Source organism: Stegodyphus dumicola, chromosome 2, assembly GCF_044657685.1.
Source record: "Stegodyphus dumicola isolate Sdum_Otavi_A_Nest chromosome 2, ASM4465768v1".
Classification (NCBI taxonomy): Eukaryota; Metazoa; Arthropoda; class Arachnida; order Araneae; family Eresidae; genus Stegodyphus; species Stegodyphus dumicola.
Window position 1 is genome coordinate 69,278,936 of NC_140769.1, and position 22,218 is coordinate 69,301,153.

At 33.4% G+C, this 22,218-nt stretch overlaps 1 protein-coding gene across 1 annotated transcript in view; it reads right to left on the reverse strand.

Moving 5' to 3' along the window:
* LOC118190583 (transmembrane protein 178B-like) overlaps nucleotides 1-13,262 on the reverse strand; it is a 127,330-nt gene extending 114,068 nt beyond the window's left edge. The window contains exon 1 of the mRNA XM_035361332.2: nucleotides 12,674-13,262. Coding sequence (XP_035217223.1) covers nucleotides 12,674-12,911 — 238 coding nt within the window. The 5' untranslated portion in view covers nucleotides 12,912-13,262. The remainder of the gene's footprint in view (nucleotides 1-12,673) is intronic.
* Between the last annotated feature and the right edge of the window lie 8,956 nt (nucleotides 13,263-22,218).

A 22,218-nucleotide genomic window follows, 5' to 3' on the forward strand; every position in this document is an offset into this window, starting at 1 on the left:
ATTTATGGTTTAAGTGCGAAGAACATGATATTTAATAAATAAAGATAACACACAAAATGTTAAAAAAAAACGCCCCTTTGGACGCAATTTAAAATCTGAAACCTTTCAGATTTTTTTTTTTTTTTTTTTTTTTTTTTTTTGTGTTTGTGTAGTAAAAGTATAATTTAAAAATTATTTATTCTCTGTTTTCGTAACAGTAACATTTTACAAGTGTTATTTTAACATTAAGTGTAAAAAGTAAAATTCAAACTCCATGCACTGTCTTCTGCATCCAAAATAAAATCGAATGGTGATGATATTTTACGATAATATATAATTTAAATGTGAATAAGTAATTTTAAAAATTCTTAACTCGTAATATACTTCAACTTTTTGACATTGTTCTGTTTATACAATTTCCTATTAATAAAGAAATGCGGAAACTAACGTAAGAATTTTTCAAACGAAATTCTGAGCTGAATTTGCAATTTTATTCGACAAGATTCAGTTCAGCTGACAGCAGAAAATACTTTATTATTATTTTAAAAAGAGAAGCGAAATCACTGTGTGGCTTAATATTTTTAATTTGGATTTCTAATTTGAGATTTTTGTAGTCTTCGAAGCAAGAAATAAACAGTATCTCGAAAATTTCTATTTTAATTAAGTTAATAATACTACTACATTATTTTTATAATAAAAGGAAATTGATTTTTAATGTACAATTTTATTTTGATAAAAATAATGATACCTTAAAAATTCCTTCCATTCGAATGAATAGTAATTGAAATAAGTGAATATTCATCTAAAATTTGAAAGATACGTAATTTAAATAGTTGATAAATGTTTCTACCTTTGAATTTAAATTAGCAAGCAAATGGGGAATGTTAAATGTACCAATGCTTATTATAAATTGATTAATGGCATATGAGCATCAACAAACGACAACATACATTATTATGCCTAAGCTATTCGAGAAGTATATTTTTTAATTCATACATAGGAAAAACCATGAAACGTTATTCCATGACCTGGTCAATGGTGGGCTTGACAGGAGGAAATATAATTGCCGTAAAATTAGATAAACCCTTATTTTTTCATAATAGCATGTAGTCCATTTCATTCCGGATTAAAACGATAATTTTTAGCATTCCTTCTGCTTTTCTATTTTACCAAAGATCACTCTAAGTAGGACCGCTTAAAACAATTTACGCTACTTAGGAGACTAATGCCAATGTTGAAAGTACGGTAACGCCGCCCAACCGGTTAGTGACACTGACTAACGTACCGATAGGCTCAGGTTCAAATCCCGAAAAAAGGCGTGGATGTTTGTACGCATTTACTGGCCGTGCGGCACGAGGGTACTAAAAGTACACGGCGCGACGAAAATTCTCTTGAGAGGTTGGTGGTAGGGAAAGAGGATTGGGAAACTCTCAGATCGCCCCCCCACCCTCCTCTGGGTGTTCAATCTTAAAATTTGAGCGGAACATTATCAGTTAGCTGAAATCGGCAATACCTCAATCATCTGTGTTACTACAGAGGTACATGACTAGCTATCTGTAACTGTTGAAAGTACGACAAGGAAATGACTCTCTGGGTCCGAACACAAGCGACTTTGCTCTAATATCCACGTTCTGAAAGATTATATTTTCAGGAAGATCGCTTAATCAGCATCGACGTAAATCTCTCACAAACAACGGAAGAATTGACATAATTTATGGAATATGACCACTCAACCATTGTACACCTCCTGTAGTCCACAATCCATAATAAAATGCTACGAACTCATGCATCAAACGACCCACCAGTGGCCGAGCTGTAAAGTCTCTGAACACTGGTAATTCGTTCCGAGGTTCGAATCCCGGATAACGGGCTGGCTGAATGGACGTTTTTATGGATTTCCCCAAGTGTAACGTATATACAAGGCAGTTTCTCTTAGAGAGTTCTCCATGAAGGCATCCCTCCCCTTAGTCCTGGAGTGCTTTGCCACAATCAAATAAACCATACACCAACCCAATAATTATGAATTAGTTGCAAATATTCCTCAGCGTTCATTTTTAGCCCGCTTCGAAGGTGGATGCAGCATCCAGTAGAATCACAAAAAATGGATTCAATCACTTAGCAAAATGTATTTAGGGCATCAAGGTAAGAAGGCACTACAGAAAGGTACTTAAAGACTCGAGGTAAGAACGACAGAAATTTTACATTGCCAGTTTTACCATGGAACACATAGTGCAGCTAAACCAAGATCGAGACAGAAGGAATATGAAAGAAACAGGCGTAAATGTATGTGGAAGCAATGAAAATGTTTTAAGTGGTTAGGGTATCAAGTCTTGAACCAAACCTATTTAGGAAAGCCTTCATACCATTTATTACCACCGATGGCAGATGTAACGCACATCTTACCCGTCCACAGTTATTCTAGAATTTATCGACATTTAAGATCTTGTTATCTGAGCAAAAACAATTAAGTTTCGAATAAGAGGTGTCATTGATTATAGAACTGTAAAAAGAGTGGATTAATCTCGAAAGCGAAAACAGCAGCGGTCCATTCATCCACCGAACTTTCATTAACAGCATCGATTTAACAGGACAGAAATAATTAGACCGCTAATTCGCTTTCAGCGCTTCTGTTTAGTAGAAGCGAATGCACACTTCGGAAAAAGCTCTCCGTCACCATAGTTGAACAAATGAAATATTCAGCCCATAAAGAATCCGCTGAGGATAGAGAGTTAAAGTAGGTTTTGGGTATATCACGAGGGCTTATCCGCAGTACTTATTTTTATATTACTTAACTGCAGGTTAGTTAATTACCATAATGCTGAAAAATGTTTTGATGAAAAAATTCCTGAAAATCGCTGATTCGAGGTTTCTGTCAATTGTATACACTATAAATTAAATGTTTTTAAAATTATATCAGTTATCCATACTATTAAAAAGTAAAATAAAGTTTTAAATTGTTTAGATACGTTTATTATTTTAAGTTTCTCAGTTCAGTATAAAATATTTACAAACTGATTAAATATGTATGATAAATTTGTTACGTTATGCTGAATGACAATATCTTGAAAAATGAGCTATTTGCTAGACCCTTGAAAGATAAAGATCTTATGTTTCAGCCAATGGCAATATTCTTCACCTCGTGAGGAGTAACGTAATGAACGTTAAAATAAAAAATAAATTAATAAAAAGCTTTTAGAAAAGCTATGCTACGGTTTTCTAACACTAATATTAGAATATTTTTACTTAGTTTTATTACCTAGACCATGGGTGTCTAAACTATGACCGCTTCAGGGCCGCATTGCAAAGGAAAAAAATTTGCGGGGCCACACATACAATATTTTTTTAACAAATTAAAATAAAAATTAGCTCTGTTTTATTAAAATAAATTAACTTCTTTTTATTATTAATTTTTTAATTTGAATTAGATATGTGTAGGTACATATTTATTATTAATTTGTAAAAGTTTCGTTTCATATTTCATAAAGACGGAAAAAAATTCAAATTAATAAGATGGATGAATTTGCTTTTGTTGAACATGCAAATCGATATCGGCTTCAATAGACGAGGTTGCAATTCTTAATGCATTTTCAAGATGTTTGTCTGTGATCTTTGTCCTATTTTTGTTTTTTGTATGCTTCATTTTTGAAAATAATTGTTCACAAATATAGGTACTGACAAAAACTGAAGAAATTAATAAAGCATGATTTTGAAAATTAGGATATTTATCGCGGGGTAGATAATCTTTATAAAAATCCAATAAAAAAAAACATTTTCAAATTTTTCTTTCAGTTGAATATCCCTTTGCAGTTAATATATCATAGCATACTAAGATGTTTTTATTTAAATTTTTATTTTAAAATAAATGGTAACGAATCGATTATATATGAATCACATTCAAACATTTTTTTAAAAATAAAAATACGCAAATTTAAATACTTTCAAAATTTGCCCTAAATACACTTTAGGCACCCATGACCTAGACAATGAAATGCTAATTTCTGCAAATATATTTGTATACCTAATAAAGAATTTCAAAAACTGGATTTTGAGATACAAAGACTGTAATCCATTTGTATCCCACAGGTAAGAGAACATAAAATCTGTAAATCTGTAAATGTAACATAAAATCTATTGGTCTATTAGCATGAGTCAGCTCAGTCTACCAAAAGAATCAAACCCAAGGAAGGCAAAGAACTCAGTATTCACTGGCTTTATAGGCATGGCCATTTATCAGTTACAGTACTTAATCAAAAAAAAAAAAAAAAAAAAAAAAAAAGTTTAAAAAACTTTAGAAAGCGTGTAATTGCATATAGTTTTTTTACTTACTACGTGCTCCACACTACATGGAAAGGGGCGGATGTCCCATGAAGGTCTTTTTAAAGGAAACTTGCTCGTACACAAGCTATACATAGGGAAAACCATGCAGCCAGCCCGTTCGCCAGGACTCGAACCCCGAACCAAACTACCAGCGTTCAGCGGCTTTTACCGTTCGGCCGTTGGTAGGCCATGTATTATATACAGTCACACTTAAAATCATGCTAAAATAAATTCTAGGAGTTTCATGATCTCAAATCCTAAAAACAATTTCCGAGCGCAAAAGGTTAATTTTGTAATGTACAGAATGTGTAAAAAAAAAAAGCTTAAAAAATTTTAAGGCCTTAAAAATAGTAGGAATCCTTTATTTGAGGGAGATGCTCTCATATGCTTTGTCATAATCAAATAATTTAATCTATTTCGAAGTTTTTAAATTATTTATCATTACCATACTATATACGCATATTTATACTCGTATTTATTATCATTATTACACACAGTGCAAATTTCAGCTAAATCTTTATAGAAACATGAATATTTCTCCCTCCCAAACATCCTGAACAAATTATCCCTCGTGTCAAAATAATTAATGGATCCAAGCACTTTTTTTATTTCTTGCTCTACGGCAAAACGCTCAAGAGTTATCTGCTTGAGAAGGCATGCATTCATGGAGGACTTCGAGTGGATACTAGCTCAAATTCACGTTTAATTCAGAACACCTATGCAATCAGCCTGTTTGCCTGAATTCGAATTTAGATTGAACTACAGAAGTTCAGTGCTTGTCCAAAAAATATATTAAAGAATGAATCCTTTAATAATCTAAGACTGAGTATTTAATCAAGGAATCCACGTGACAATCAATCATAATCATCTTCAAGGAATCTCATTTTATTTATTCTTAACTTATTTACGCTAAAAGAAAGCGCACCAGCGGCCGAGCAGTTAAAGCCGACCTCAGTTCAAAATCCGACGAACGGGTTGGCTATAAGAACTTTCGTAGATTTCTCCATGTATAAACGTAACTACGAATCAATTTCCCTTAAAACATCCTTCATGAAGGCATCCCTTTCCTTAGGTAGATGGCGCTTGTGTGGTTTAAAATCGAGTTCATGTAAAAATTATTTTACTTGATCAAGGAATTCATGGAAGGATTTAAGTTTTCTAAAATACTAAACAATTCATTTTATTTTTAAAACAAATCAGATTAAAGACCATGATTTCTGAATAAGTAATGGTAAAATTCTTTAAACAAAAATTGGTGGTTATAGTATTTAGTTGGCAAAATCTCCTCCATACAGAAATCTTTTTCGGTTAGTGATAAGTCAGCATTGCTAACTGAACTGACAATAAACTAAGCATCTCCAGTAAGCTACAAAATCGCTAATTCCAAATAAGAAATTTTGTAGATGTTTACAGAATGCTGTAGAAATCTTATGAACTGTCAGAGCTACAGGACGAAAGACTCAAGCAGCTTAGGTCAAGGTCGAGTAAATGCAAGTGCCTCATCATCTTTCATTCGACGTGGCAGATTATTCGAAATGGGAAAAAGCATATTTGAAAATTTAATAAGCAAGTCTGTCATCTCTTAAGAGGATGTAACTGGTTTGAAAGGTCTGGGTCAAGGTCAAGTAAATTCCAGTTTCGTCGTAATATTTCTTCAAAGTTTTAATCTATTTCCAGGGGTGATGACAAAACCATACTGGAGCTTGAACGTAAAGATTATTAGAAATCACGTTTCCTCTATTGACGTTTCCTTTGGCTTTCGAATTTAGGTGTTTCCATTCATAATGCAGCGGACCCACCAGCGGCCGAGCGGTCGATGAACACTGGTAATTCGGTCCGAGGTTCGAATCCCGCGAACGGCTGGCTGCATGGGCGTTTTCGTGGTTTTCCCCATGTGTAACGTGTATACGAGCCAGTTTCCCTTAGAAAGTCCTCAACGAAGGCATTCCTTCCCTTACGCAGATAGCCCTCGAGGCTTTGCCATAATCACACACACACACTCATAATGCAGCAATATTTATCCATTCCTGTATGAAAACCAGCAACGGAACACCCTGATAACGATGCCCCGTCACAAAACTTCATGAAAGTCGGCCCATGTTTGAAAAGACGAAAACCTACAAAACGGTGGCCTAGCATTAGGGTACTCGCACCATTATGAAGATCAGTTTCTAATTTTGTAATCTTTACGCCGCACCCCTGTGCAAATAGAATTTTCACTTTACCAACCAGAGTAGCAAACTAAAGCCCTACTCGCTGAAAGGTGTCCTATATTAATGTACCTGCACCTTTAGCATTTTGCAAATTACAAACTGATGTTCATAAGACTGCAACCACTTTTATGCCGCGGACTATTATGAAAGTTTCTCCTTTCGAACAGGAAGGGCGCGGCTTCTTTATGACGGGGTACCGTTACGAAGCGATCTTCAATTTATGAATCTTTAATATTTCAGTATCAACTCTTTTATGATATTCATAGCAAAACTAAGTATTGCAAATATGTATTTAAAATAACGTAGAATAAGCCTTTTCTTATAATTGTAAGAATTAAAATAACAAAATTCAAATTATTACAACTCCAGCTATCCGGATTGCTTGTTTTCCTTTCTTGGCTGAGCAAAATTAAGGAAGTTAATTTACTTGGATGATTTTAAATTTTACAGTCGATTTAAATATAACAAGAAAACATTACAAATTTATCTAAAATGCTATTAAATTACTTTATATGAATATGTATGACATGGTGATAGGTGTACGATTAAATATTTGGCATATACACGTTAAAATTATGATAATTTAGATTATGACAAAGCACTAGAGAGTTTCTTGCCTAAAGGAAAAATAAGTCTTCGAGGAGGACTTTCTAAGAGAAACTGGCTAGCATTCACATTACATGTGGGGAAAAACCATGAAAGCTCTCATGCATCCGGCCTTTTCGCCTATATCGAACTACCAGCCTTCAGCAGTTTTATCACTCAGCATCTGGTGCACAAGAACTTAATGGGAGAAAATACTATCTGCTCACAACTGCAATCCCAAAACAAGAAATAGCATCCATTAACTGGAGTATACGCCAGATGTCTTCGCAGGGAATAAACTTTTGAAATTTGACTGCCGTTAATAAATTTGACTGCCGTTAATAAATTGTTAAGGTTTACTTATTATCAAAATGACATTTTTTAAGCCAAACATTTTTTGATTAATATGATTTATTTGCATAAAGGGCTTTCAGGGCTGTGGCATGCTCCGGCTAAGAATGCGAACCCTGCCGTTAATGTTAATTATCCTACTATGTACACATAAGATTCTTGAACAGCGAATTCAAACACCGGCGAATGGTTTCATGGGCGTTTTGTGGTTTTCTCAACGCATAACGTGTAAACGTGTCTCAAATCCACACGTCAGGTCATCCATATAGGCATTCCCTCCTTACATACTTTGCATTCATTCAAGCTAACCTTAACTTAGCACAAGGCAACTAGTTTCCAACCACTTTAGACACCTACTTTTTAATAAAGAATGGCAAACTATAAAAATAAATACAGGAGGGCTGGTAAGTTCAAGCTACAAATTACGATAAAAATTCTAGATTATTCATTATTAAATATACTATATAATATATCAAAATTATTCATTATATAATAATATATAATAAGATAGATAGTATGCTGTAGATGATACTGCTATGCCGTTCGAAATACAGCAGGCCAAACAGTCATTCATCAACAGAACCGAGTTCTTCCTGATTTTAAATGTTCAAGTAATATGGCCTTAATATGGCCTGTCTCTTCGACCATTTCATTATTGCAGCACATGATCTCAAGAAAACACATGCGCGAATGTCTCTCTTTCTAGGAATAATCATGTTCTCAAAGGCTAAAATGGCGTAATTCTGTTGTTCATTTGCCATTCACTGAAAGGTTATAAAAAATTAGTTTCTATGAAATAAGAAACACAATCGGCTATTGTTCTGTAAATTATACAATAACACTTGCGTTCCTTGATGGAATAATTTTCAGTCTGTCTTTAGTTAGCAGTTAAACAGCATTATTTACAAAATTAAAACTGTTTATGCCAATTTACGTAGGGAAAATCAACACAGATACAGAATGTTGTCTATATATTGAGTTCAAATTGCAATGGAGCCCGTCTGCAACACTTCTCAATTTTGAGATAAATCCTAATTCTAGCCGGAGCATGCCACAGCCCTGAAAGCCCTTTATGCAAATAAATCATATTAATCAAAAAATGTTTGGCTTAAAAAATGTCATTTTGATAATAAGTAAACCTTAACAATTTATTCAAGCCTGCTTTCTCTGAAAAATGAACCTCTTTGGCGGAGGGTACGAATTTTAAGGAAAGTAAAGCCACCACTTACATCTCAAAGGCTTATTCTCCAAGACACGTTCAAGGAATTATAAGAGTGAGTAAGTTTTTCTTTCCCAAAAGTTCTAGAGGTGATACGTTGATCTCGCACGTCCACCAGCGACCCAGCGGTAAAATCGCTGAACACTGGTGGTTCGGTCCGGGTTCTAATCTCGGCGAAAGAGCTGATTGCATCGACGTTTTCGTGTTTTTCTCCATGTGTAACGTGTATACGAGCCAGTTACTTAGAAAAGCCTCCAAGAAGGCCTCTCTCCTCACGAAAGTATCCCACTCCCCCATCCCTGGCGGATAGCCCTCGAGTGCTTTGCCATAATTAAATAAACCAGACCTACAGACTTGTCTCAGATAAGAGCAAATGCAGACTTTCTAAAATTATGCAATCGAGTACCAGGGAGACGAAAATCGTCACTTGTACAGAATCTTAATTATTTTATTAGTTGTTTTATTCATTTATTTTTCTTCATTTTTCGTGACCGCCTTCCGTAGAGCTCCGGCGCTTCTAATTTTAGAAATTAAGCTCAGCACTAGTCACTCCTTCAAATGAATATTTGGGCTAGTGGTCTATCATGAATGGACTTCCGTAGGACTCTTGTCTTCAGATGCTTATTGTCAGTAATTAAAATATACGTTTGTTGATAACTAGAATTTTGTGTTGGTCTAGGATTGACAAACGTGGCAAATGAACCGTGTCATCACAGAGATTCGAATCTTCCAATTGCTAGCTAACCATTTACACCGCAAAAAGAATACTGGGTGAAGGCGGTAACGCCTTACAACTTCAGATGTAGTACAACTTTAAATGAAAAACGTTAGTCAAAATAGCATATTAAGTTTTTTCGAGCATGGTTCACAGAGACACGACCCATATTTCGAGAATCCATGTAATGGTTTCAAACTATAGGTAGCGACTCACGATTCCCGGGGCGTATAAAAATTACTTGAAATCGCAAAAATAGTTTTATTTTTTAATCCTTTTTTTTAAATCAATAACGCTGTAAAGAAACTGCTATATTGTGATAACGTGTAAATACACTGTAATATATATATATATATATATATATATATATGTTCTTTTTTTTGGCCAACATGCTTCTTCTCCAAAACTGGCAAATTTAATCGTATAATCTGCATCATGCAAATATCAGATGTCCCCAAAACAATATGCGGAGGCTTAGCTGATTACGGCAGAACACACTAGGACTATTTGCCTAATGGAAAGGATGCCTTCGTGTAAAACTTTCTAAGGGCAGCTGGCTCGTATACAGTGAGGAAAACTATGAAAACGCCCGTGCAGCCAGCCCGTTCACTTAAAATTGAAGCCTGGTCGGAACTACGAGTGTTCAGCGATTTTATGGCTCGGCCGCTGGTGGGCCTGCTTTAACAGAGAAGTACCTGGAATATTAAAACTTTGTAATACCTGACCTACACAAATACACATACAGAGTGGCAGATTTATGAGGTGTTAGCCCATCTCACCTGAACTTTTCGGAGCTCCTCCCCCCTGTTAAGGGTATGTTTACTTATTTTCACTTCTTTTACTCGTCTATTCTTTAAATTCGAAGTGATACAGGGGCGCCTTGGAAGTGGGAATTCTTTGGATGTCTTTGGTAGCTATATAACATAAATGCGTTTCAAGGCTGTTCATCAAGTTTTAAAAGAACTTTTTAAAATCAGTTTCATTTTTTAAGGTATTTAGTTATTTTAGTAAACTCCATAAATCTTATAACGAAAACATTCTAATTTTTGATAAATTTCGTCTTTTTAAGTCTAGTGAAGTGTTTTTTCTCAATTATTGGTAAAAACTTTAATTTTTCTTTCACATTTACTGTTATATAATAGCTAAAGAAATGTTGTTATAAAAATTGATTTGCTATTAATAAAAAAATGTTTTTTGTTTGATTAAAAATGTCGAATATTTCTTTGCGTTCTTTCTTCCTTGATTTTTGCAAAATATTTAAATAAAATCTACAGAATCTGTTCTTGTAACAGCGTTTTATTGAAATAAGTTTTCGATAATTTTTGTTACAAGTTATCCGCTGTTTTGTTTGGACTTTTGTCAACTTTGTATTACGATTACCAATTCAAATGACGATATAACAACACTTTTTTCTAACGATTATTATTTTCATTCTTGAATACTTCAAGATACATGGATTCGAATACTTGAAAACTATTCATGTTTTAAAAAATATTAAATACTGGTATTTTTATAAGACAAAATATTAATTAAATAATAAAGCCGAGGAATTTTATTTATTTATTTAAATCAATGGCTTTTGTCCATTCTACAGCAGTGTATCTACTTTAAGGAAGCATGTGAAATAGGCCGAATTTTTGTAAATTACCATACCTTAAAACTCGACAGTATTAATATAAAAATTAAATATCGAATAATGTAAATGAATCAGTGGGGTTTTTTTTTTTTTTTTTGTCCAAAGGGGGCTTTGTTCCTGAAGGACTATTGTTTTCGTTTTGCGATTTTGCATTGAATCGCTAAAAATGTCCATTTCAGTTTTCAAACTGTTGCCACCAAATGTTAAGAGTCCTGCATTATGTTTGAAGAAATTAAATAATGAAAAATCTGCATAAATGTATGTATATTTCTCGCATTGTGATAAAACAACTGTACATAGAGCGATCGAATTTTGAATGACGTAATCCTCTTACGAATATGGTCATGTGGAAGATAAAATTTGAAATTTGTTTTATGATTGATTTCATATTTTGTAAAACTATAACGAATTTTTGAATAACAAACTCAACGATTTAAAAGCGAGCAGTGGAAACACTCTAAGGGGGGAAAAAAAAACACTTTTTATCACCAGCGCGCGGAACTGTGTATCGGAAATCCTAAAAATATGCTCATTTTAAAATTATTTTGCGACATTGCTATTAAACTGAATTTTATGGTTTAAGTACAACAATGTACGAAAAAAAAAAAAAAAAAATCTTAAGCGCTCGAGACTGTATATCGGAAATTCTAAAGGTCTCTCTTTTAAATATTTTGCGATATTGCTGTTGAATTGAATTTTATGGTTTAAGTGCAAAGAACGTGATATTTAATAAATAAAGGTAACACACAAAATGTTTAAAAAAAAACCCGCCCCTTTGGACGTAATTTAAAATCTGAAACCTTTCAGATGTTTTTAAAAAATTAAAATTTTTTGGATAAATTTAACAAGGATTCATGATTAATATAATATGGAGAAAAAAGCAGCACTACAGCTGAATGTTTATTTGTACAAACGCTTTACTTCAAATTAAAAGGGGGGAATAGTTAAATTTTAACATGGCATTTACACACAGTAATACATTCATTTATGCTTATTACCTTTATTTTAAATTACGTGTTCTTAAAAATGTGAAAATAAAACTGAATTATTTGCATAATAAGCCTGATCGGTTTTATAAGCGCAAATACCCACTAAAAGCAAGTTTCTTCAAAAACTAAATTTACATTATTAAGTACTCAATTATTTTTATTATGAATATATCTACCATTTCGGTAATTTTATTTTACATAATTTTTGAAGTTTACCGCTTTATTTCATACGTAATTCCATATTACTTCATGTTATAGTTATTTTGATTTTTAAATAACCATTTCTATGTGAAAACAGAAATACAAAATTTATCACTTTTATTACGAAGTCCTGGAACCGATTCTTCTGATAAAATAAACAGAAAACGAATTTTCTACAGTATGTTAATTTTTAACTGCATGATAATGATTTCTTGCATAACTGTGTCTAATCCATAAATGAAACATTTTTCTCGATAGCAATTAATGTGTAATCAGCTATTCGTAGAAAAGATTAACAATTACATAATAAGAAAAAGTACACTCAAAACTTTCGCTGAAAATGATGAAATTACCGAGATACGCATGACATTTCTAGTTTAAAATATAATAATGAAACAATATAAAGACTTCGAACCCTATGTATTGTATCAGAAATTATTTTTTTAAGGGAAGAAAAAGTTTAGTTACCTTTTTTAGGCTTTTCAGCATCAGGAAAACACATTCGAAACAAGCCGACATCTCTACTAAAGTACCTGACATCTTCGTCAAAATCCTTTTGCGTCGACACTGGTTCTCGCTCTTCGATGTAAGTCCGATTTACTCGAATTTCATACCAATTATCAGTACCAAAAGCTATGGCTAGGCAGGCCACGGCGACTACGGCCGTGATAGTCGCGAACGATAGCGTCACCGCCGAACAAGCCATTATAACGCGGCGTTCCACGAAAGCACTGCTGTAGGCCTAGTAACGTAGATTCCACAGGTAGCAGCCGAGATCAAAGAGAAGTCGCCGAGATTGTTTTTAAAGTTCTTTCGCAGCAGTTTAGAAGACTGAATTCTTCACGTTAGATGTGTAAAAACTGTTCGGCAACAAACAAGTACAAATTGTAAAGAATCACGTAAAAAATCCTGAGATAACAATGCTTTTTTTGTGGATCATGTTGTTCGAAAGTCAAGTTGCTACCTCTCCTCCGACAAGTGTTCCTTAGAACTAAAACAGGAGGTTGGGAGTTTACGCTGCGCACGTCACTCTCGGCCGCCAAACGACTCTGACGTTCAGTAAGCATTCGACTGTAGAAGCTGTCAGAATCTTGTTTCGTACGCCAGGGGCGAAAAATTCCTCGAAGTGGTAAACTTTAATAGGTTATTCGCTATATTTATGGACGCAAGACTGAAATTTTTCGGAAGCATACATTAGGGATGAATAAAAAAAAAGGAATAAAAATTTTAATGTAAAATAAAGGAACAGCAGTATAATAAAATCGGCTTTACTTAAGATAAAGGAATCGACGCTTGAGAAAGAGAATTCAAAATTTCTCACATTTTGGAAAAGTTGGTACTTAAGTAAATTCTCCGTCCTCATAATGTCTTTATGTGTTTATTGTTGCAAGTAATAAATCTGTAATCTTATAAACTTTCAGAAATGCATAGCTTCCGAAAATGTAATGTTCATGAAATTGATTTGGTCATCAGGAAACGGAAAAGTTTATAAACATTAAAAAAAAGGAAATCTTATTATTGGAGCTATTTCTAAAATAACAATTTCTAAACTTTAAGTGAAAAATTAATCAAATTTCTAACAAGATTTTATTTTCGTGCCGGAGTTTCTCATTTTAAACTGTTTGTTTAATCAATTATCACGTGAAGATTACCCGTTTAAAAGATAGCATCACTTCTTCAAAGACACTCTAATATGGAGAAAACCATTAAAGTACCTATGCAGCTAGGCAATTTCATGGAACTTGGGCGCGTGTCATCCATCTGTTATAGAAGTAGATCGTGAAGCAAAAATAGTGAATTGCAGCTGTTAAGTAATATTTTTTATATTACTTAACAGTTAATAATATTATTTTTTTACACCTCTTGTCTGTCCCTTTTTCCAGCTTTGATTAGCCCAAATGATTAGAATATGCTAAATTTCGCAAATTTAACCAGTAACTCTTCGGCAGTTTTTATGTGAAGGGTCAACTTGAACAACTAAATAAAAGTTAACCACTCTCCCGAATATTATTGCTAATGCCTAGTACAATCAATATTATTTTAGTAGTAACATCTGCTGTTAAACTGATTATGGCAAAATATAGGATTTTCTACGCGAGGTGAGTTTTGATGGGGATTTTATTTACATAATATTTGCAGATAAATAAGGAATACTTCCTCAGAAGATCTAATGTCTAGAAACTACGCAAATGGTATTAACTCCGTAAAAAGCTTTTTATCTTTCATGACTGGCAAGCTTAGAGCACAAAAGATAGAATGCGGGAGAAAAACTGTTAAAAAACGGGGAATGGCGTTAAAGCAAAAAATGGAAGGCTTTTCACCAGGAAGCAGATCACATCTTCAGAATGATTAACCACTTTTCGACTTCATTTCTAATTCTTTTATTTATTATTATTATTTTTTTAAATTTTGACTAACAATTTAGAACCTTTTTTAAGGCCAACATATAAAAATATAAATAAAATTCAACCCAGAAACAAATCTACAAAGCGATCAGAATAAAGAATGTCATACACAATTACAAATCAAATAAATAAATAAATAAAATAACATAACATAAAATAATGTTTCAAGCAAAGTTAAAACAAAAGCACATTTTTTATTTAAAAAACATTCTACATTTTTGTCAACTTCTGACTATATTGCTGCTGAGAAATAATAAAAAATATTAAAATTTTCGCATCAAGCGTTGTTTTATACAATGAAGGTCAGAAATAAAATAGCCTTCTAACATTCTATAATAAGTCAGCCGCAAAATTTATAACTTTACTTTCTTACGGACATTACAGTCTGAATGTTCAATAAAATTTAATTCAGTCATAAAGGAATTTTGCAGTAGCATATAAAACGAAAGCCTCTATATAAGTTTGTGGTTTTAATTTTATTCAAGTAATAATATAAGTTTTTGATATTTTTCTGTTTACAAAGAAATTAAAAAAAAAAAAAAAAAAAAAGGAGCTTTTATAAATGGATTTTCTCCTTTTTTTAATTTAGTTTTGATTTCATTCAATAGTAAATTTTTATGAGTTTGAAGCAGTAGATATTATGATTTATGAGGAATCGGCAAATATTTGCATGTTTGAATGGTAGTGTTAGACCTCTAATTCTTAGATTATAAGCTGAAATTTGAAAATCGCTATATTAGTATTTCTTTAACTTAACTTTGTTTTGTTTCTTCTGCCTTCGTATTTCCGCTACAGATTCAAAATTTAGTTATTCTAAAAAAAGACCCTGAGCGAGTGCATTAGATTTTTCTCGCTTCTGTTAGCAATGACGAGATTTTAAAAAGACACCCAAACCTTCATATCACTATTTGAAATTTATGAGTTTCTCTCTTCATTTCTTTTAGTATAAATAAATTCTGCATAATATTTTTATTGCTGTATTTTACTCACTTTACACTAATATTATTGCATAATTTCCTTTTTCAGAAACCAAATTTTAATTTATTGTTAATATTGCATTATCTAGGACAATTGCGAATTTTCGCTAGAAAATTAGTAACAACGTATTAAAACTTCAGAACAATCAAATCATACAATAATATAAACAAATTTAAAGAAACGTTACATTTCAATATTATAGTACTGCTGCCATCTGTAGTAAGATATATGAATTAAATTCATGCAAACTAGAATTCTAAAAGCAATTTCATTTTTGTTACTGCTGCCATCTGTCGATAACATTGAGAGTTACAATAATTTACGTCGTGTTACTTTTGTTGGCAACCAGACCATTACCAGGGCTAGTTCAGCGCTGGCACTGCCGCCCCGGCCGGCAAGATCCACTTAACAGCAGACATCAGGAGAGGCAGAGATTGCGCCGAACGGTAGAAAGCCTAGCCGGCTTAAAGGATTTCGAGGCCCCTTGCAAGAATGTCTGTGTGGCCATCTCCTATATGGCCTCCCTCAAGAAGGATCTCTTTTAAAATTTTACTTCCTGCTTCTTGTTCTGATTATTACATAATTTATATCAGCGATTTCTTTTCGAATACGAAAAACTATAGGTATTTCATTACATCATTACGTAAGTACCATGCAATATTTATTTTATATTAACAGTTCTAAAACTGAGCTTTAATAATAAATAAATAAAAAAAAAAAAAAAAAAAATGGCAAAGGGTATTAAAATTTACAAAGAAATATTTGCTCAATGTTAATTAAAGTCCATGATTCCAGGGACACAAACCTAAAAATCTAGCATATTTTCAAATAAATTAGAGCTCATTTACAGATTTTAGCATGCAGAAGTTTAAAACACATGGAGATGGGGAGGGGAAGAAAGAGAGAAAGGAACAAGCAAACTCCCATTTTTACATATTTCGTACTATAGTTTTATTTCTATATACTATAATTTTACTCAGCTTATTTTACAACCTTACTTTAGTACTGGCCATATAAAATGCAAAACCATGAAGAACAAGAGATACCAAAGCCATATTTACTGGGCAACGATAAGATATAAAAATGAATTGATAAACATTCTAGCTCCGCTTGGATACGAAAAATCAACAATTTGTGTAGTCACTTTTGCTGGTAATAAATACTGCGACTAATCGGCATTGAAAGGAAAAATATATGTTCTCGGATTATAATCCGAGAACTCTATGCTTCTATAGAGTTTCACATCTTGACAAACTTCATCAAACGTAGCCGCAGGCCACTAATTTGCTATTCACAGCAGTGCAACCTGGAGAGCAATGAAAACTTGCTGAAAGTTACGTGACATATGCAGCCGCACGTTGTCCTGTTACAACTTAACCGCAGGCAAGCCTTTAAGGTAAGGTCTCTAAAACTTCAGTGATATAGCTGGGCTGCTGCATACGCCGGCAGTGGGTATTAGGCAAGTGTGGAAGAAAAACTCAATAGCACTCCCAATCATGACTCCAAGTAACGGACCGTTGTGACAATGTCTAATGTAACAATCGTATGTCTGGTCAGATAGTATAGACAAACTCGAATAATAGCATCGTATAACTGCGGGCAGAGTGCCCGTAGAGTAGGCAGAGTGCCACATAAGCCTGAAGAGTAGGGTCCGCGATGGACATTATTACTATGCGGAAAACATACCCATCTTCTCCTTCGATGGGGAGACAAGGGATAGAATCAGTCCTGCCAGTCGGTCCATCTCTCTTGCACTCATCCACTTTATTTTCTGACCCGTATAAGCTTTATTAAGTACAAGGTGAACTTGATTTCGTCCACGGAACAAGAACACCGTTCCTTAATAAAGATAACACGGCAGTCTCTACAAACAACATTTTTACTCTGTCAAATTCAGAAGCGTTATCGATTGACTTCTTTTCGATAAGGCTTCCACAAAGAAACACTAGAAAAACATAATTCTGATATTTAGAACCGCCTACTGTTTCTAGGTAGCACTATTGGTGTACATCATTTGCATTTCAAACTGAGGTCCATGCATGGTTCAAATGTCAAGCTTATTCGACGTTTCCATCATGATGTTGTATTTTGAATGGACGGCAATGAATGTAGTCCGATTACTTTTTTTAATATTTTTTATCAGTCTGTGTAAGTTTTGTCCGGTACCTTTGTACCTGAGTTACCTAAATAAATGTAGGTACCTAAATTTATTTAGGTAACACAATTACATAATTTCTTAATTAATAAAAATCCCATAATTTTGGTTTTCTTTCTTGAGCTTTTTGAATATTCCTTCGTTCCCCAATATGAATTACTCATTTAAATTCCATTTCTTCCTGTTAGAGTAGCAAATATCTTAACTAAATTCTCAATGCCCAACTCAATACTAGACTTGTGTCCAGACAGCTTCGGCCTGCAGAGCAAATAATCAGTCTTCACATAGATTAGAAACATCGTTTATTCGGTGGTTGGTTCGGCAGGGACCATATGGTACTGTCACGTCTGCCCCAAGGCTGTGGGGACGTTACATCGTAGATACGTCGGTCGTTCGAGGGGTTGGGCTCCTCTCGGTCGATGCTTGTTTCTTGTAAAAATTTCTACTTGTCTAGTACAGTCAGTTGAGAGGAGTTGTGACCCTCTCTTCTGATCAATCTCGTTAATACGAAGCTTGTCCTTTCGTCCTTGCCGTGGATGTTGTCAGCTCCCATTCTAATTCGCATTGGGCCTTCGTCCCTTTGCACCAATCGGGGGGGGGATAGCGTCCACTTGAGCGGTAGAGACGATTGACCGTGAAAGGGTCTCTTTTAGCATATGACCTAGGACAGGGAGTCTCTATCAGTTGGTGTTCTGTTGTAATATTATTACACAGCTATTGGTATTTGGTAAAATACGTGAGGTATCGTTCATCAGCAATATATGGCACGCTTACATTTCTTGATTGTTTGTGTTGGATTTTATGGAGTTTCATCCTCTTTTGTAGCATAGACAAGAACTCTTATCACTATCTGAAAGAAGTGACTTATTGACAAAAAGGTATGAAAGATGTAACAGACCCTTACAGAACATCCAACATTTATGGCTTAAATCAAAAGTAACGAACTCGACTTAACTAAGTAAATGTAAAGTAGCCTAATGGCTATACATATAGGGAAAGGCACAAGTTGCCTCAGACCTAAAGTCGGCGCAACAAACCTAACGGCGAGACTAACGTAAAGCCGCAGAACATTGCTCTCAAGAAAATCAATTATCAAACGACGTCTTCAGCAGGCGATACACGCTCCAATTCTGCCTTTTAAGACCTTCCCTTAATCACTATCTCATTTCTACCCCATTTGAATACACGCGAACTAGAAATTTGCATTGTGGCAGGAAAGTGGAAGCGAGAAAGACAAAGCATAAAATAGCTGGTTGGTAAAACTATATCCTTATAAACTCTGAGAGTATCTACAAGCTTCTTAAAATTACTATTCAGTTATTATTATTGTTTCACAAACCGAGGCAAAGCACATCTGTTTCAAAGACTTCTAAGGCCCATATCACACGGGCATTTGTTTCACCCGAACAACTGTTTCGGACAATCTTTCTGCCTAGTTTACTATTGAAAGAAAGACGCGCGATTTTTTCTTCCTTTTGAAAAAAATTGCAAGTTGTTTGTTTTCAACCAATTAGCTTGTTTGTAATGGAGAAGCAGCTTCCCCTGTGTTAACCCCAAAGCGATCTGTAGTGATTGGCTGTTGTGACAAAGGAGAAAAATTGTTTCAAACAGTTGTTCTTTCAAAACAACCTGATGTGTGACAGCAGCCTAAGAGACATTGGATGATATTCACATTGCATATGAGAAAAGGACAAAAGTTTCATGCACTCAATCCGTTCACCAGAAATCGAACTAATGCCATCCTAACTCATCTATTTGGCCACTGGTGTTCCATCTCATCATTATTTAGAGTGTTATTTGAACAGCCATCCAGACGGTATAGTGGGCAGTAATGCTGTATGTCATACTGATGGGCTCGAATTTCAGAGAAGGCATGGATAATGTGTAGCAATAAGACACTCAAACACGGCGAGTCAAAAGTCCTTACGAATGGATGTGGTAGTGAAAGAGGGTTGGTAGACTCTCAGATCGTCCTCCCTCAAAATTTGTGCGTAAACTTAACAGTCAGCAAGACTCAGCTATACCTAATATACAGGTGACGTCCTTGCTTCAACCTGTACTTGTTATTTAGATTTTTGCTGTTGCCATATATCACAAATAACAGTGAGCACATCAGAGCAATGATTTAACTCTTCAAAACTTTCTCTCGAAAACATAACTGCAGTTCTATTACGGTACTGAAGTTTAAAAATAGATAATTTTGTTTCTCGTAATTGGGCCATCACTATTTTCAAAAGAAAACTGCCCTTTTACAATTTTGTGTCATACATCAAATATCTCTGAATTTAATAACAGACACTAAATGATGTTAGTAGTTTTCTTGCTTTTCAATTGCTTCTGAGCTTTTTGATAACATCTAGTACTTCATAAATTACAAATATCTCTGAATTTAATAACAGACACTAAATGATGTTAGTAGTTTTCTTGCTTTTCAATTGCTTCTGAGCTTTTTGATAACATCTAGTACTTCATAAATTAAGTTTCACTAATTGCATGTCTCCTTGTTGAACTTGGAAAACTTCGGTTTTTGTGATCCTTTTAACAAACTAGGTATTTCAATAAAACAGATGGAGTCCTCCCTAAAAATTTTTTTAACACACCATGTATATATTTTGTTTCTAGATTCATACTTAACAGCTATAACAAGTGGAACACTTGCAAATCCATCTGATTTCAGAGTCAAGTATTCATAGTTAATCAGAATTTGTCAACAGAGGAGGAAAATGAAAAAAGAAATTTTTGTACCATATAAAAATAATTTAGTGCAATTATTTGAAGATTTTATTGTATTTTTACCAGCACATTCATGTTATAAACAAGTATGTAACAATCTCTTGAAGAATACAAACTTATCTCTATTGTTCTAACTATTTGTTCCTTACATTTTATTTCAATTATTATATGACTGCTATAACAATCTCCAAGAAGAGATAATACATAGGAAATGGTAATTCAATAAGGTTTTTTTCAGTTTTGTGTCTTCAGAATGGTTGCATCTAGAAACTACTAAATAACTTTCCTTTCTTGCATTTTTTCTTTTTTTTCATAACAAAGAAGTTTCATGAAAAGTTACAGTAATTATTCAGTTTGAATACTAAGGTACCCAACACATTATTTAAGTTTTGTTGTTCATTGAATATGCTCATATTATGCAGCATCATTAACTTGCACAGCCTAGAAAATTTCGATTAGCTACAGCTCTGATTCACTTTACTACCCCTCCAGAAGGCATTGAAAGGATATTAAAAGACCAGGGAGTTAAAGGTAGATTACTTCCAATTAGGGGTGCCCTGTAGATATGAGGCACCCTTGTACAAAGTTTATTTCAGCATTCCCACAAGACACAGTAATTTGCAAATTAAAATTAAATTAGTTAAGAATAAGATTTAAATTTCTATTTATATAGCACACACTGAATATAAGATATATAAATAAATCACCTAAAGAAAAAAAATTTTGTGTATGCTAATTTCGTACAGCAAAATAATGAAACACTGGCATTCTATAGAATACCTAGGCATTTTTAGACAAAGTCTGAAATATGAGAATTATTATACACTTTACCTAGGTATTGTATATAATACATAGGAATTCTGTGGAATAACAAATGCTCTTCAGGCAAAGTATGAAAAAAGGCCAATAAGCTCTATTATTTAAAAAATGTTCAATCAGACATTACTAAAAAAATAATAATAAATAAGTAAATTAAAAAAAAAAAAGAATTCTGAAAGGTTTCAGATTTTAAATTATGTCCAAAGAGGCCTTTTTTTAAGGTTTTATGATATTTCATTTACATGATTGTCATCATTTACATGATTGTCATTAATAACATTTTTGTTTTCCTAGTTTTAGCTACAACAAAATTCTTAATCAGGATTTTTTATACCTGAAATCATTTTGTATTCATATCCTTGACAAAGCAGCAAGATGCTCTTCTGATATAGTTGATCTGAAACAATTTGCTATTTTGTATATGTAGTTTAGAACACCATGAACAGAATCTTCTTTTACAAAAAAATTGCAACCCCTTTAATTCTTCAAATATAAAGTCATACTATTAATACCATGATGTTAGAATTTTTATTATCAATCAGTTTTGGCATTAAATCTTGTTTTAATAAATTATCAGCCTATTCTTTTAATTTGTTTATGCTATGTATAAGTTTAAAATCTTTGCTGTGTTGTATCAAATATATAAATTGTTCCGTATTGGTAATGTCAAAAATCAAGGGAGGAAAATGGGTTTTAAGTTTCCTTTAGAATTATTTTTAGAGTCATCTGATGCTTACTTTTTAAATGTTGAACAATGATTTGAATACCCTGTACTACACGTACTAGCATACATGGATTATAACAGAATACCATTTTGATATCTGCATGGAACTAACAGAACTGATAAAAATTAAATAATTATACGATAAAAAATCTTAACTTTTCTTTTTTGCAATAATATTGTTAAACTGCTTCAAACACTT